At 34.8% G+C, this 16141-nt stretch overlaps 1 protein-coding gene across 1 annotated transcript in view; it reads right to left on the minus strand.

The window, feature by feature from the left end:
• Positions 1–3073: 3073 nt before the first annotated feature.
• Positions 3074–16141, minus strand: part of YIPF4 (Yip1 domain family member 4) — a 34324-nt gene continuing 21256 nt past the window's right edge. Inside the window, exons 4-6 of the mRNA XM_005893005.3 lie at positions 13330–13407; positions 7797–7910; positions 3074–4236 (exon numbers count right to left, since the gene is read on the minus strand). Of these exons, the coding sequence (XP_005893067.1) occupies positions 4099–4236; positions 7797–7910; positions 13330–13407 (330 nt within the window). The 3' untranslated portion in view covers positions 3074–4098. The remainder of the gene's footprint in view (positions 4237–7796; positions 7911–13329; positions 13408–16141) is intronic.

Consider the following 16141-nt stretch of genomic DNA (forward strand, 5'->3'; position numbering starts at 1 on the left):
TGCCCCATAAGCATTAATAATCTTTATATACTCTAATTACAAGTTAAATTCAAAATATTTCATTAAAATGTTTTCCATATTAATATCTAACTTAAATCTCAGTGACAGTATTAGTATATCGCTGAACTGTTCAGAAAGGATGTTTAAAGAATTTTTTCCAAGCATTTGCAAGTTGTAAACTAAACACCTTCAAAGTAAAAACTTATAGATATCTTGTTGAAAATCAGAAAAGTTGAAACCAGGGTAATCATTCCAATACAGAATGTAAAATAGGGAGTTATTTTACTAATGCCATCTTAATCATTCTGACATTCTTTCCCTAAATTAACCTCCAAAGTGTAACATCAGCATATCGAAAGAATTCAAAAGAGCAACCTAACCCTGTAAAGTGTCTGACTCTTTGCAAGTCCATGGACAGTAGCCTGCCAGGCTCCATGGTCCACGAATACTCCAGGCAAGAATACTGGATGGGTAGCCATTCCCTCCTCCAGGGGATCTTCCCAACCCAGGGATCAGTCACAAGTCTGCGGCACTACAGACAGATTCTTTACCAAAGGCAAGCTCCAACCTAACCCTAAGCTTTGTGTTTAATAATATACACTTTGCACAGGGAATATTCTCTTAACCATTTCTCTTTAGACAACTATATCCACTAAGACATAGCAGAACCTAAAACTGTCATAAAGTATATTGAAAGTCTGTTATAAAGAAAATGTATTTCACAAACAGAACTGTCTTCAGAAACTATAATGATTTCTAGTGAAAAGATGTAAGAATGTCTAGTACTGACTAATGTCAAAAATCGTATTTTGGAATTTATTTAAAAAGTGACAGTAGATTCTCAAACATACAAACTACTGTCGGATTGTACAAAGCAGGAACTTGTAATTCTGTTTCTAAAGGGAAATTACCATGTGGTGCTAGGTAAAGCCCAAGATGTAATACAAGGGTTCAATTAAAGAAACTTTTTATGGAAGAGGATAATAAGATACTTATTTTATGTGACTAAAGTACCAGAGAAAAGAGTATCTGAGGATGCTTTTTAGCTCTATTAAGACTTATTTCAGACTGCCATGAATTGTATTAACTCAAGCCTAAATCCTCTAATAGGGCCTTTTAAACACTCTGAGACACTCTACAGTTCGCCATGATGTGTGTTGTTCTCCTTTGCGGCAAAGAACAAAACAAGAAACCCAACTTGTATATTAATATATATATAAAACAAAGTAAGACATTTTAACAAAAATTATCAAACGTGTCACAATTTCCTAAAACTTAACACTAGCTAAAATATGTATTACTGAAAAGGTAAAAGATAAATAACAATCATCTTAAAATATTCAGTTTGTTGAATATGAAAAATATTATTTTTATTAGTTTGTAGGATTATTTTATTCAATGTTTTATTACATCAGAGTTTTTAAATGAACTAAATTTTAAACAATATGTAAACAAAAATATCTACCTAACATTTTAAGTCAATGTAAATTTTCACTAATTTAGAAATATTAATATATTAATATTTAGGAATTTTTGAAATAGATTATATTATATATAAAATTGCCTTACAGACCTTAGAAATTAGCAAGTTTAGTAATGGTTCATAAAACTTTATAAATCTTCCTAGACTATATTTAATATAAACAAAATTATATGTCGATTTTTATTTATAATCAAAATTTCAATTATTTTATAATCAATTTAAAACAAATAAATGTCTCTAATTCTTTTTTTTTTGAGGATTAACAGTGATCAGGATTACTATGACTGGAAACACTTTAAACATGTATACACACATACAACTAGGAGAGATTATCTGGGTAATTCTGTTTTAAAAATACTAATGAACTAATAATTAGGTTGGAAATCATTATTTTAAATCAATATAACACAAAATATTTTTATATATAAATTCAAGCAGAGGACATTATGGTCAACTTACCATTATTAGCTGTAACAGTACTGTATCTTGGACACATTTACAAATCATGTTTCAAACTGACAATCTGTTTTAAGTGCTTTGCTCATTAGCCCATGAAGACAGTGGCTGAGCTTGAAACATTATGAAACATTATAAATTGTTTTTATATATACCTTAAACTGGACTAGTCCCAAGATCAAATGCTATTATTTTTAAATACCTTTTTGGAACACAAGTACTTCATTTTATCTTACATCAATAATAAACAAGATTCATACAAGTGAACTTTTCATTCACATCTTAAAGAAATGATAGCTTAAAAAAAAATTTAAACCACCTTTGGATGGAGTTGGTCCTAAAATCACTTGACTTACTGCTTAGTAAAATTCTACTGCCTGATATGGACTCCCAAGCTTTTGGGGGAAGAGTCCAGAGTCAGCGCTATGAACATCAAATATAATTATCAACCAAAACAAAGTATTGCTCTCAGAAACCCCTACAAACATTTACTTTGTAGTTACTGCTTCTATAACTACAGATCCTTCCTTACTATTCCAAATTATTTTAAGTTTTAGAAGTTTTATCCCTCTGTTGCTTCTAGTCTGTTTTTCTAAGCTTGTTTAAATAATCAGCATCATGTAACTTTCCCACATTATTCTGGCCCAAAGATAGCTCTATACTTCTCACTTCTGCAGCTTAAAGTTTTTGGGTTTTGTTCTTTTTTCTGTTTTAGGGGGAGAGGAGAAAAGAATGAGAGATGGGCTTGATATCTTGTTAATTTGTAGGCTTATTTCAGAGTTGCTGGATATTTCCTGACACATTAGGTTGCTCAAGGAATATATCCCAAGAGGTGGCCACATTATCATATTGAAGACAGCAGTTAATTTTTCCAGCTGAGACCAGAAAGGACAATATAATAATTTGCTAATAGTTCTTAGGCATTTGGTATTTTATGGATATTAAATATTTCACCTACTTTACAAACTAATATTAATTAAAGGTACATCTAAAGTCTATGAAATTATTTGCATAAAATTTCACTAGCTGGAATTTCTTATTATCTCTCTTAGCAAATATTGTATGTTTGCTAAAGAGTACCTGATACTTGTTAAAATATCAGGTAATACAAGACAAGGTGTTATAAAACAAAACACACAGCTGGGAAGCATTTTATTTTTTTTCTACTTCATATAACATTGCTCGGGACCACAAGACTCTAAAGGTCTCTTTTCAGCAACTTTTACGGCTTAGAAGTGCCACTTAAAAATATTTACTGATACTATAAATAATATTATTTTTCTACATACTGACAGTTTTAATAAATGCCATATCCATCAAATGCCATAAGCAGAAACTTTAAATCAGATGTTTAGACATTCAAAAGTGTTTGTAAAAAAAAGCACACCCAAACAAACCAAATCTACATCAGCAACTGTTATAATTAGTTTTAGTTGTTATTATTAAGAATTCTGATGTATGGCAGAAACCAGCACAATATTGTAAAGCAAATATCTTGCAATAAAAAAAAAAAAAAAAAAAAAAGAATTCTTAACAAGGACATATTGCCAGAAGCATGTACAAGACTTTAAAAATTATATATAATTTAAGAGCAAATTTAATTCATAAATAAAAAGATTAAAGGCCAAATTAAAGAAAGTGTAAGCACATCGGTTTTAAAATATCTTAATTTTTAGGCTATTCAGAAATATATTTTGTGAATAAGAATTACTTCATAAATATATATGTATAAATATAAATATATATCTACAAGATCTGCAATGCAGGAGAAAACTTGTTAAAGGAAAAAATTGCACTTTTAGATGATCAAAATGTTATTATATTTACCCTTCAAGTGAAATATAATTACCATTCCAGGTGCTTTTGGCACAGATTTTTAGGTGAATATTGACACAATCTTAAAAACACAATCTTTTATATTTTATTCACTGGAATATGAAGAATCAAACAGAATTCAGAATTCTGACCAAAAATATTCAGATAACTGCAATTGCTTAATTAAATACAAAAAAAAATTGTTTTAAAAAGACCTGAAACTGCCTTTACATCTGAACATGTAAAATTTTACCGTCAACAGGGTTTTTTAATATCCTCAAGCAAGAATTTCCAGCCTACACAGAAATGTAACAGTGTCTTTTTCTACTTATATATGACTTAGATCACACCCCAGTATATAAGGACAAAAAATAAATGTATAATAAAAAGATTGGATAAATCAGGAGAGGCTTTTTGGTCTTGAATTCTTCACCCACTAACAATGAAGCAGCACTGTAGGCAGCCCAAAACACACCAAAGAGCTTAAAAAAAAAAAAAAGACAAAAGGCAGCATATTAGCAAGTCAATTAACATTTTGAGTATCATAGAGTAAAAATTACATTTGCAGTATTTTTTTTAAAACAACCCTGGCAACCAATTAGAGAAAAAGCAAAACTTATTGAGAATGTTGACACCTTATTAAGAATATTCATCCCTGCTCTATTCCTTGACATCTGGAAATGACTTAGGTTTTTTTTTTTTTTTTTTTTTAGCATTCTACTTGATTTATTTTTGTTTAAAATTCTGTATTGTTCTACTTAACAAATTAAGGCATTTCCAGAGACTAAAGCTTGGTCTTCCTTTGTCTTCTTCGTTTTCCTTTTTCTTAGTAGCTACTATTGGTTCATTCTTAGTAAGCTTTTGAAATGTTTAAATAGCATGCTGATAATCAGTTGAGAAGCAGGGCAAGACCTAAAATTTGAAGTTTTTGCCAATTTCTGTGTTGTAAATATTTCCACCATTGCCTCTTTCAGGTTACCAACATGACATGCAGCAAAGGGAAGAGGAGAGCACTGCAGATAAGCTCCAGCCCACCACTGCGGGGGTTTGACTTAGGTTTTACGTTATCAAACTTGTCTAATTATAAGAATCACCTGGGGTGACTATTAGCTTCCTGGGATTCATTCTAGTTCTACTGAATCAGAATCTCTAACGGAAGAAGGGTCTAATTATCAGTCATTTTAACAACTGTCCTGGATGATTTAAGACAAGGCAACTTTTGGAAAAACTATTACTGGGACCAGATGCTGAAAGATATTTGTTTCCTAGGAAAACTAACTGATTCTGTAGAAAATATTCTTTTCTTCCAAGAGGTAGAAAAACAGATTAAGTGAAAATTTCACACAATTTTCCCAGGACTAGGTAGAAATATAGTGTTATAAGGGAAGGAGGAAAAATGTAACATTTTGGTTTACAGTATTCTGACTATGCACCTACTTAATTTTAAATTATATCCACTAGAAATTTATGTAATACTTCTTTATGTAGTCACTGAAGGCATTTTACAGAATAAAATGAGAGAATAACTTTAAGGATAGAAATCAGGGAAATTATGATAGAACACTTGGCACAGAGCAGGGTTTCTCAATCTTGCACTAATCAAATTTCTGGGCTGGATGACTGCTGTGGGAAGCTGTGCTGTGCGCTGTAGGGTGTTTGGCAGCACCCCTGGCTTCTAGCCACTCTATGCTAGTGCCACCCCACCCCTCCCGTCCGCGACACTCAAAAATGTCTCTAGACATTGCCGAACGTCCCTGGGGGGCAAAACTGCCATCAGCTGAGAACCACTGATACAGAGGTAAAAATTAAACACTGGCAGATTGACTGAAAATTATTTGAGATGACCCAGTTTTCTACTGCACTTTTAAAACTAAATGCCAACAAAAAATACAAGATATTTTAATCTTGTATAGAGAAATAAATAAAATTATAATCAAATTCCATTTGTACATGATGATTAAATGTTTGTTGTGAATAAATGGTTAAGACTGGTAAAATTACAGAGATTTAATGTTTAAAAAAAACTAGTGCTTGTAAACTGCATTCCAATGCTACAGTTAAAGGATAAGAGTTCTCATTATTTATTTCATTCTTTCATTATTCTTTCATTATTTCTCAACAGACTTTGGACTAAAACAAGAAACATGCAAAACAGATCGCTACACAAAGATGATTTAAGTGATTAGGGAAAGAAATGTGGCAAAGAAATATCTAAAGTTCACAAATTTTTTATCCTAAAATTTTAATGATTTTATAAAAAAAGACTTCTATTTTATAATAACACATTCACTTGTTGTATAAAGAATATTAAAGACCAATTTTCAGTTGAACTCAATGACTAAAAATAACCAGAGGACACAGTTTTAGCAGTTTTGGGAATAGGCTCAGAAGCATTCAAACAATCTTTAACCCAAGTAAAACAACACACAGGCAGTGATCCTGAATGACTTAGTGAAGTGGTATGTTCACTAAGACTAAATAATTAAATGCCAGCGTGGGTGGGGCTAGCTTCTGCACTGCAAGACTTTCAACCTAAGCACTAATAATGATATTTTTTAAAAAATTAGGATTAGAGGAATGAAAGCGTTTCTTGGTTTCTAGAGTGTTCCAACAGTTGAAACATACAAAGATGTTCTCAAAATATTTAATATTTATAATAATAACAGCTACTGCTTGAGTGCCTACTGTGTGTCAAGCACTATATTAGTCATTATTCTTCAAAATCTTCATAACAAATCCAAAAAAGTAGTTGCTAAGTTTACTGTAAGAGGAGAGTAAGAAAAGATAGCTCCCCAAGGCGGACAACAAGAGGCAAAACCAGGATTTGCATTCAGGAATTTAGAATTCAGTTCTAAAATCCAACTCTTCTCAATATCCAAGGCTTATAATGTCAGTGTTAGCCTGGAGTTACTCAATGCTAAAAGGAATAATTTCTTTTACACTGGAATTAGTAATAAACTTTAAGTGAAACCGAAAGTCATAAAGTAACTCTACTTAAGTTAGTCTACTTAAATACTCTAGTATTTAAATACTCTAATATGGAGACTACATAATGGTAGTATTGAAAGCAGTGGTCTTAAGAAGTTCTATTTTCCATAAAGAAAAAAATTACATTCACTGTGTAATATACATACATGTGTGAAAGTAGTCATTTATTTTTTCCAAAGTGGTTCAAAATTAATAAATACCAAAATTTGCTATATCACTATTCATTAATAGTGTTTAATATTATCAGTAAATGTTTAAAGTGGGTACATTGTTAATAAGTTTAACACAGCATAAAGAAGTCCTGATTTCTGCAACAGAGAAAAGTCAGTTTATTAGAACTACGTATATCTTACTTGACCACTAATTTACTATTCAAATAGGAGTTAACAATTATTAAATAAACATCCAGTGGAATTTCAAATAAATATAATAAATTCATCTTATAAGCATAGAAAGAAATGTTTAACATTAAATAAAAAATTTTGAGTGCAATATCCTGAGGCCAGATTTGCTCTTTGTTCTTTATTCCACCCTAGATATACATTATAACTTCTGGCAATTAAAAGGGGAAAATATTTGGTAAAATCAGTGAGTAAGGTCACTGTTTCAAAATACTACTAACTGCTTGATATAAACTGTTATAGATTATAAGATTCTTTAGCCATAAAACTAGTATGGTCAGCTCTTATTACCTGTGAGTTCTGCATCTATGGATTCAAACAACTGTGGACTAAAAATATTTGGGGAAAAAAAAAATTTCAGAAAGTTTCAAAAAGCCAAACCTGGGTATGCTGGATTACAGACAACAATTTATATTGTATTAAGTATCATAAGTAATCTGGAGATGATTTAAAAAAGTAGATGAAGGATTTGCATAGGTTAAATGTAAATACTACATAATTTTATACTGGGGAGTTGAACACCTGAAGATTTTTGTGTCTGTGGTGGTGGTGGGGGCAATCCTAGAACCAATCTCCCATGGATATGCAGGGGCAATTGTAGACTTTCCTGACTGGAAAACAGTAAACTACTTTTTATAACACACACTACTTACTTTTATAAGTGTAGACACGACTTCAAATGATCCAACCACCAAAAGTATAGGGGCTATTACAATGAGAGGAAGTAATGAATATCCTATAACTCCAAGAACTTGGCCATATGCAACCTGTGAATTTTCAAAATTTTAAATAAATATCATAGAAATCAAGTTACTTATTTTAACCACTATTAAACATCAATATATACTTTGTTGTACTTGCATAAGCATGAGAATTAAGAAAATCATAAAAGTATCATGTAGTAGTAGTAATACTATCCCCATTATGAAGAAACTGATTCTCAGAGAAACAAAGGTCTTTGTTCAGGAAAGACAGCTAGCTAGTTAAGAGTTCAAAATAAGATACAAGATCTAGGTCTTTTGACTTCCTCAAACAGTCTTTTTTTTTTTTTTTCAATTTATTTACTTTTTAGTTGAAGGATAATTGCTTTACAGAATTTTGTTGTTTTCTGTCAAACCTCAACATGAATCAGCCATAGGTATACATATGTCCTGTCCTGAACTTCCCTCCCATCTCCCTCCCTATCCCACCCCTCTAGGTTAATACAGAGACCCTGTTTGAGTCAACAACAATCTTAAATTACCCAAACAATTAGTGATACCTGTCTTCATATAAAAATTGTATGAGATTTTGTCTAGAATATAAAAAATAATACACAAACAAATGTCATTTTAAGTCCCTGTTAAAATTATTTTAAATTTCCATAAGCAGAGTAAAAAAGTTACACAGATAAATGTTACTCTAAACTTATTCAAGAGTTGTAGATTAAGATGGTGAACTGAACACATATCTAATACCATTCCTTCTCGAAACTCCACTAAAAGGGAAGAAAAAATAGAAACTTCTTTTTGTAAGAGGCATAAACAAGAGGCAAGAAGATGGAACAACAGCAAGTTAATTTTGGAAACTGCAAAGTAGTAGAACAAGAGCTAAGAATCAGATTTGGAGACTTTTCCCCCAAGTGTGAGAAAAAGGCTCAAGAGTTTGACATTTAGCATTTAGTGTTCATAGAGTAAGCCTAATATGAGTCAGCACCAGTATAACTTTGCCTGGCTTCCCTTCTGCTTTACTCTCTCCACAAACAGATAAATCCCAGAGTGCTACAATTCCTAGGTTTACAGTAATTCATAAACTCTAAGTTAATGGGGCAGTGATTCTCAAGGTGTGGCCCATGGTATTCTGGGGATCCAGGACACTCTTCTAAAAGACTGGACATCAAAACTATTTTCTATAATAGTGATAAAGCATTATTTGCCTTTTTAAATTAGGTTGATATTGATACTAATAGAACAAAAGCAATGGGTAAAACATCATGCTGCTTTATTATGCCAATATGATATGAACTGTACTAATAGTAACTATGTTCTTTACTACCATACACAGAAAAGAAAGGAAAAAACCCTCCTGTTTCACTTAAAAATGTCCTTAACGAAACAGTTAAAATGACTGATTTTATTAAGCCTCAACCTTTGAATATGCCTTTTTAATATTCTGTGTAACAAAATGCAAAGTACACAGAAAGCACTTCTTCTACCTTGATTCAATGGTTATCCCAAGGAAAGCACGTGTACAACTGCTTAAGTGAAGAGCTGAATTAGATGCTTTTATCCATGGAACACCATTCTTACGTGAAAGAACAAATGAAAAACTATAATTATTCAGAGTTAGGTACTGATAGGCAACATGACTGAAACTGAATGAAACAAGCCTGTTGCTTCAAGAAAAACAACTCACAGTATTTTTTTCAAATTACTAAATGCTATCTCTCAAGCAAAAAGTAGAATTTTGGTAAACTTACATCCAACACTGTAATCTTGACATTTTCTGCTGATAGGTGATCTTAGTGAATGTGGTTTTCTGATATCATAGAATAAAACGTGTCAACATTTGGAAGTTCTGCAAACCTCAGTGAACTAGTGTTCTTTAGATGACCATGCATGGGTTAAAAAGATCCATTCAAAATGAATTTCAATGAAACAATATAAAAAGTTCACTAATATGGTTTGAGATTCCTCGCAAAAAAACTTTAAGAAACTATTTCCTGTTGAGGGCACCCAAAGCTGGTGCTCTGGGAATACCCAGAGGAACAGGGTTGGGAGGGAGGTGGGGGGGTGTGTTTAGGATGGGAGGGACACATGTAGAACTGTGGCTGATTCATGTTAATGTATAGCAAAAACTATCGCAATACTATAAAGTAACTATCCTCCAATTAAAATTAATTAATTGAAAAAAGTGATAGTATAGGTCAGACAACATGTCTGATTTTTGGCAAATTATAAATATTAACAAGAGACAAAAAAAAAAAACTATTATCTCTTGAGTGTTAATGTAGTATCAGAATAGAATAGACATTATCATCCAAAAAAAAGTGTTAAAATATCCCTCCTTTTCAAATTATATACCTGTATGAGGACTTATTTTTTATATATACTTTATCCAAAGCGATATATCCTGTAACAATTGAATGCAGAAAGCAGGTATCAGGATCCAGATTCCACTAATCCAGATACTAAAACTACTAGCAAGAATGTATAACAATGCATTTTCCTCAATTTGTTTTAAAAAGTTTTCTTTAAAATGCATTATTTATGTTAAAATGCATTTGATTTGCTTTTAGTTTTAAATGAATAAACACATATTAAAATTTTTTTATTTTTAATTTCTAACATGGTAATTTTGTTTGCTTTAACTTTTTTGGTCACAAAATGAGGCATGTTTATTCCCTGACCAGGGACTGAACTCACACCCCCTGCACTGGAAGTGTGGCATCTTAACCACTGGAACACCAGGGAAGTCCCCATGATAAATACTGGTAAATACAACCTACATTAAGCTCTATGGTTCATTTCAGTTCAGTCACTCAGTCATGTCCGACTCTGCGACGACATGGACTGCAGCACGGAAGGCCTCCCTGTCCATTACCAACTCTCAGAGCTTACCCAAATTCATGTCCATTGAGTTGGTGATGCCATCCAATCATCTCATCCTCTGTCGTCCCATTCTCCTCCAGCCTTCAATCTTTCAAAGCATCAGGGTCTTTTCAAATGAGTCCGCTCTTTGTATCAGGTGCCCAAGGTACTGGACTTTCAGCTTCAACATCAGTCCTTCCAATGAATATTCACGACTGATTTCCTTTAGGATGGACTGGTTGGATCTCCTTGCAGTCCAAGGGACTCTCAAGAGTTTTCTCCAACACCACAGTTCAAAAGCATCAATTCTTTGGCACTCACCTTTCTTTATAGTCCAATTCTCATATCCATACATGACCACTGGAAAAACCATAGCCTTGACTAGACGGACCTTTGCTGGCAAAGTAACGGCTCTGCTTTTTAATATGCTGTCTGCTGCTGCTGCTGCTGCTACTAAGTCACTTCAGTCGTGTCCGACTCTGTGGGACCCCACAGACCGCAGACCACCAGGCTCCCCTATCCCTGGGATTCTCCAGGCAAGAATACTGGAGTGGGTTGCTATTTCCTTCTCCAATGCATGAAAATGAAAAGTGAAAGGAAGTCACTCAGTCGTGTCTGACTCTTAGCGACCCCATGGACTGTGGCCCATCAAGCTCCTGAATCCATGGGATTTTCCAGGCAAGAGTGCTGGAGGGGTGCCATTGCCTTCTCCAATATCCTGTCTAGGTTGGTCAAAACTTTCCTTCCAAGGAGTAAGCTTTTAATTTCATGGCTGCAGTCACCATCTGCAGTAGTTATTTTGGAGCCCAAAACAGGGAAGTCTGCCACTGTTTCCCCATCTATTTGCCATGAAGTGATGGAACCAGATGCCATGATCTTCGTTTTCTGAATGTTGAGTTTTAAGCCAACTTTTTCACTCTCCTCTTTCACTTTCATCAAGAGGCTCTTTAGTTCCTATTCGCTTTCTGCCATAAGGGTGGGTTCATCTGCATATCTGAGGTTATTGATATTTCTCCCAGCAATCTTGATTCCAGCTTGTGCTTCTTCCAGCCCAGCATTTCTCATGATGTACGCTGCATAGAAGTTAAATGAGGACAGTGGCAATATACAGCCTTGACGTACTCCTTTTCCTATTTGGAACCAGTCAGTTGTTCCATGTCCAGTTCTAACTGTGGCTTCCTGACCTGCATATAGGTTTCTCAAGAGGCAGGTCAGGTGGTCTGGTATTCCTATCTCTTTCAGAATTTTCCACAGTTTATTGTGATCCATACAGTCAAAGGCTTTGGCATAGTCAATAAAGCAGAAATAGATGTTTCTCTGGAATTCTCTTGCTTTTTCGATGATCCAGCGGATGTTGGCATTTTGATCTCTGGTTCCTCTGCCTTTTCTACAGCCAGCTTGAACATCTGGAAGTTCACGGTTCAAGTATTGTTGAAGCCTGGCTTGGAGAATTTTGAGCATTACTTTCCTAGCATGTGAGATGAGTGCAATTGTGCAGTAGTGTGAGCATTCTTTGGCACTGCTTTTCTTTAGGAATGCAGTGAAAACTGACCTTTTCCAGTCCTGTGGCCACTGCCAAGTTTCCAAATTTGCTGGCATACTGAGTGCAGCACTTTCACAGCATCATCTTTTAGGATTTGAAATAGCTCAACTGGAATTCCATTACCTCTACTAGCTTTGCTCCTAGTGATGCTTCCTAAGGCCCACTTGACCTCACATTCCAGGATGTCTGGCTCTAGGTGAGTGATCACACCATCATGATTTTCTGGGTCGTGAAGATCCTTTTTGTTCAGTTTTTCTGTGTATTCTTGCCACCTCTTCTTAATATCTTCTGCTTCTGTTAGGTCCATACCATTTCTGTCATTTATTGAGCTCATCTTTGTATGAAATTTTCCCTTGGTATCTCTAATTTTCTTGAAGAGATCTAGTCTTTCCCATTCTATTATTTTCCTCTAATTCTTTGCATTGATCACTGAGGAAGGCTTTCTTATCTCTCCTTGCTATTCTTTGGAACTCTGCATTCAAATGGGTATATCTTTCCTTTTTGTTTTTCTTCTTTTCACAGCTATTTGTAGGAGCTTCTCAGACAGCCATTTTGCTTTTTTGCATTTCTTTTTCTTGGGAAAGGTCTTGATCCCTGTCTCCTAAACAGTGTCACAAATCTCCGTCCATAGTTCATCAGGCACTCTGTCTTTCAGATATAGTCCCTTAAATCTATTTCTCACTTCCACCGTACAATCGTAAGGGATCTGATTTAGGGCATACCTGTATGGTCTAGTGATTTTCTCTACCTTCTTCAGTTTAAGTCTGAATTTGGCAATAAGCTCTATGGACCTGAGACCAAAAGTTTGAGGACTAAACAGAGAATAAATTGTATGTTTCCCTATAAAGCTCTAAGTTATTTATAAATGATAGGATTTTTTCCTTCCTCTTTCTCATAACATTTAGAGTATGCATAATACTAATATATAGGTCACCTTGAAAGAAGTAGCATAAATTAAAAGCAGTTCTGGGGCAACAAACAATTACAATGAACATAGTTACTAATAGTATCTGCAATATCAACAATAAAGCTTACCATAAAAAACAGAGACTATTTTCAAAATTAACTACTTACTTCTCCACCAAGAACTCTAGCCAGTAAGAAAATCGTTAGTGAACCAAATATCCAAATGGTTATAATCCATGAAACCACCTTAAGAGAAAAAAAATTCATGCAATTAATATCTGTGTTACCAAATAAGCTGAAAATTTCCCATGAGTTCAATTCTCTACCACATAAAGTATTTTGGTATCACTGACTTTAGGTCATAGGAAGTTTGGGTTCCCAGGTATCTTCTGAAAACCTAATAAGAATATAATATGTAATATAATTTTACATCCAAACTGAAAATTTGGCAATGATCAGTTGCTTAAGGAAACCTCAGTATTTTAACATCTATGATAAAAGATGACTGCAAAACGACAGCAAAGTGTTGACTCTCAGCTCCTGCTTTATAGCATTCTACATGATAAATTTATCCGTGGAACAAGTTACTAACCTCAGGAGGTCTCTCAAATTTACATTAATTACACATTTATCCAAGTAATAGAATGTGGACAACACTTCAGACAATTTTAACTCTTGAGACTTGACATAATAATGACACATGCATATATTTCCAAGTTCTGTCTGCTTGAGAAGGTCTAGAAATAAAGATACCGCGTAGCAACGTAAAGAAGACTAACTGCCCAGTTATGGTGCGTGATGTGTGTCCTTAGCCATGTCAGATTCTTTGCGACCCCATGGAATTGTAGCCCACCAGGCTCTACTGCCCATTGGATTTTCCAGACATGAGTTGCCATTTCCTTTTCCAGGGGATATTTTCGACACAGGGATTGAACCCACATCTCTTACATCTCCTGCACTGGCAGGTGGATTCTTTACCACTAATGCCATCTGGGAAACCCAGATACTTACTGGTTTCTAAATATTCCCCTGTAAAAGGAACTAGGACTCCCTAGGGAAATGACTGATTCCAGGGCTGGGACAGGGAAAATGAAAGATGAGTCCAGAATGCACTGTGGAATCAAGAAGAAAGGAAGCACTCAAAAAAGGATGGGAATATGTCAAAAGGATACCAAAGCTAACCTGAAGGAGCTTCCAATAGCTAAAACTGCAACAATCTAAGCAATAAAATACATGATTATACTGGATTATAGTCCATAATCATAAGGGATTTGATTTAGGTCATACCTAGAGTGCCTGATGAACTATGGATGGAGGTTCATGACATTGTATAGGAGACAATGATCAAGACCATCCCCATGGAAAAGAAATGCAAAAAAGCAAAATGGCTGTCTGGGGAGGCCTTACAAATAGCTATGAAAAGAAGAGAAGCGAAAAACAAAGGAGAAAAGGAAAGATATAAGCATCCGAATGCAGAGTTCCAAAGAATAGCAAAGAGAGGTAAGAAAGCCTTCCTCAGTGATCAATGCAAAGACATAGAGGAAAACAACAGAATGGGAAAGACTAGAGATCTCTTCAAGAAACTGAGAGATACCAACAGAACATTTCATGCAAAGATGGACTTGATGAAGGACAGAAATGGTATGGACCTAACAGAAGCAGAAGATATCAAGAGTTGGCAAGAATACACAGAGAACTGTACAAAAAAGATCTTCACGACCAAGATAATTATGATGGTGTGATCTAGACATGCTGGAATGTGAAGTCAAGTGGGCCTTAGAAAGCATCACTACGAACAAAGCCCGTGGAGGTAATGGAATTCCAGTTGAGCTATTTCAAATCCTGAAAGATGATGCTGTGAAAGTGCTGCACTCAATATGCCAGCACATTTGGAAAACTCAGCAGTGGCCACAGGACTGGAAAAGGTCAGTTTTCATTCCAATCCCAAAGAAAGGCAATGCCAAAGAATGCTCAAACGCACAACTGCACTCATCTCACACGCTAGTAAAGTAATGCTCAAATTTCTCCAAGCCAGGCTTCAGCAATACGTGAACCGTGAACTTCCTGGTGTTCAAGCTGGTTTTAGAAAAGGCAGAGGAACCAGAGATCAAATTGCCAACATCCACTGGATCATCGAAAAAGCAAGAGTGTTCCAGAAAAACATCTATTTCTGCTTTATTGACTATGCCAAAGCCTTTGACTGTGTGGATCACGATAAACTGTGGAAAATTCTAAAAGAGATGGGAATACCAGACCACCTGACCTGCCTCTTGAGAAACCTATATGCAGGTCAGGAAGCCACAGTTAGAACTGGACATGGAACAACTGACTGGTTCCAAATAGGAAAAGGAGTACGTCAAGGCTGTATATTGCCACTGTCCTCATTTAACTTCTATGCAGAGTACATCATGAGAAATGCTGGGCTGGAAGAAGCACAAGCTGGAATCAAGATTGCTGGGAGAAATATCAATAACCTCAGATATGCAGATGACACCACCCTTATGGCAGAAAGTGAAGAGGAACTAAAAAAAAAGCCTCTTGATGAAAGTGAAAGAGGAGAGTTAAAAAGTTGGCTTAAAGCTCAACATTTAGAAAACTAAGATCATGGCATCTGGTCCCATCACTTCACGGCAAATAGATGGGGACACAGTGACTGACCTTTATTTTTTGGGGCTCCAAAATCACTGCAGATGGTGACTGCAGCCATGAAATTAAAAGACGCTTACTCCTTGGAAGGAAAGTTATGACTAATCTAGATAGCATATTCAAAAGCAGAGACATTACTTTGCCAATAAAGGTCCATCTAGTCAAGTCTATGGTTTTTCCAGTGGTCATGTATGGATGTGAGAGTTGGACTGTGAAGAAAGCTGAGCGCCGAAGAATTGATGCTTTTGAACTGTGGTGTTGGAGAAGGCTCTTGAGAGTCCCTTGGACTGCAGGGAGATCCAACCAGTCCATTCTGAAGGAGATCAGCCCTGGG

Source organism: Bos mutus, chromosome 11 (assembly GCF_027580195.1).
Source record: "Bos mutus isolate GX-2022 chromosome 11, NWIPB_WYAK_1.1, whole genome shotgun sequence".
In the NCBI taxonomy this organism is placed as follows: domain Eukaryota; kingdom Metazoa; phylum Chordata; class Mammalia; order Artiodactyla; family Bovidae; genus Bos; species Bos mutus.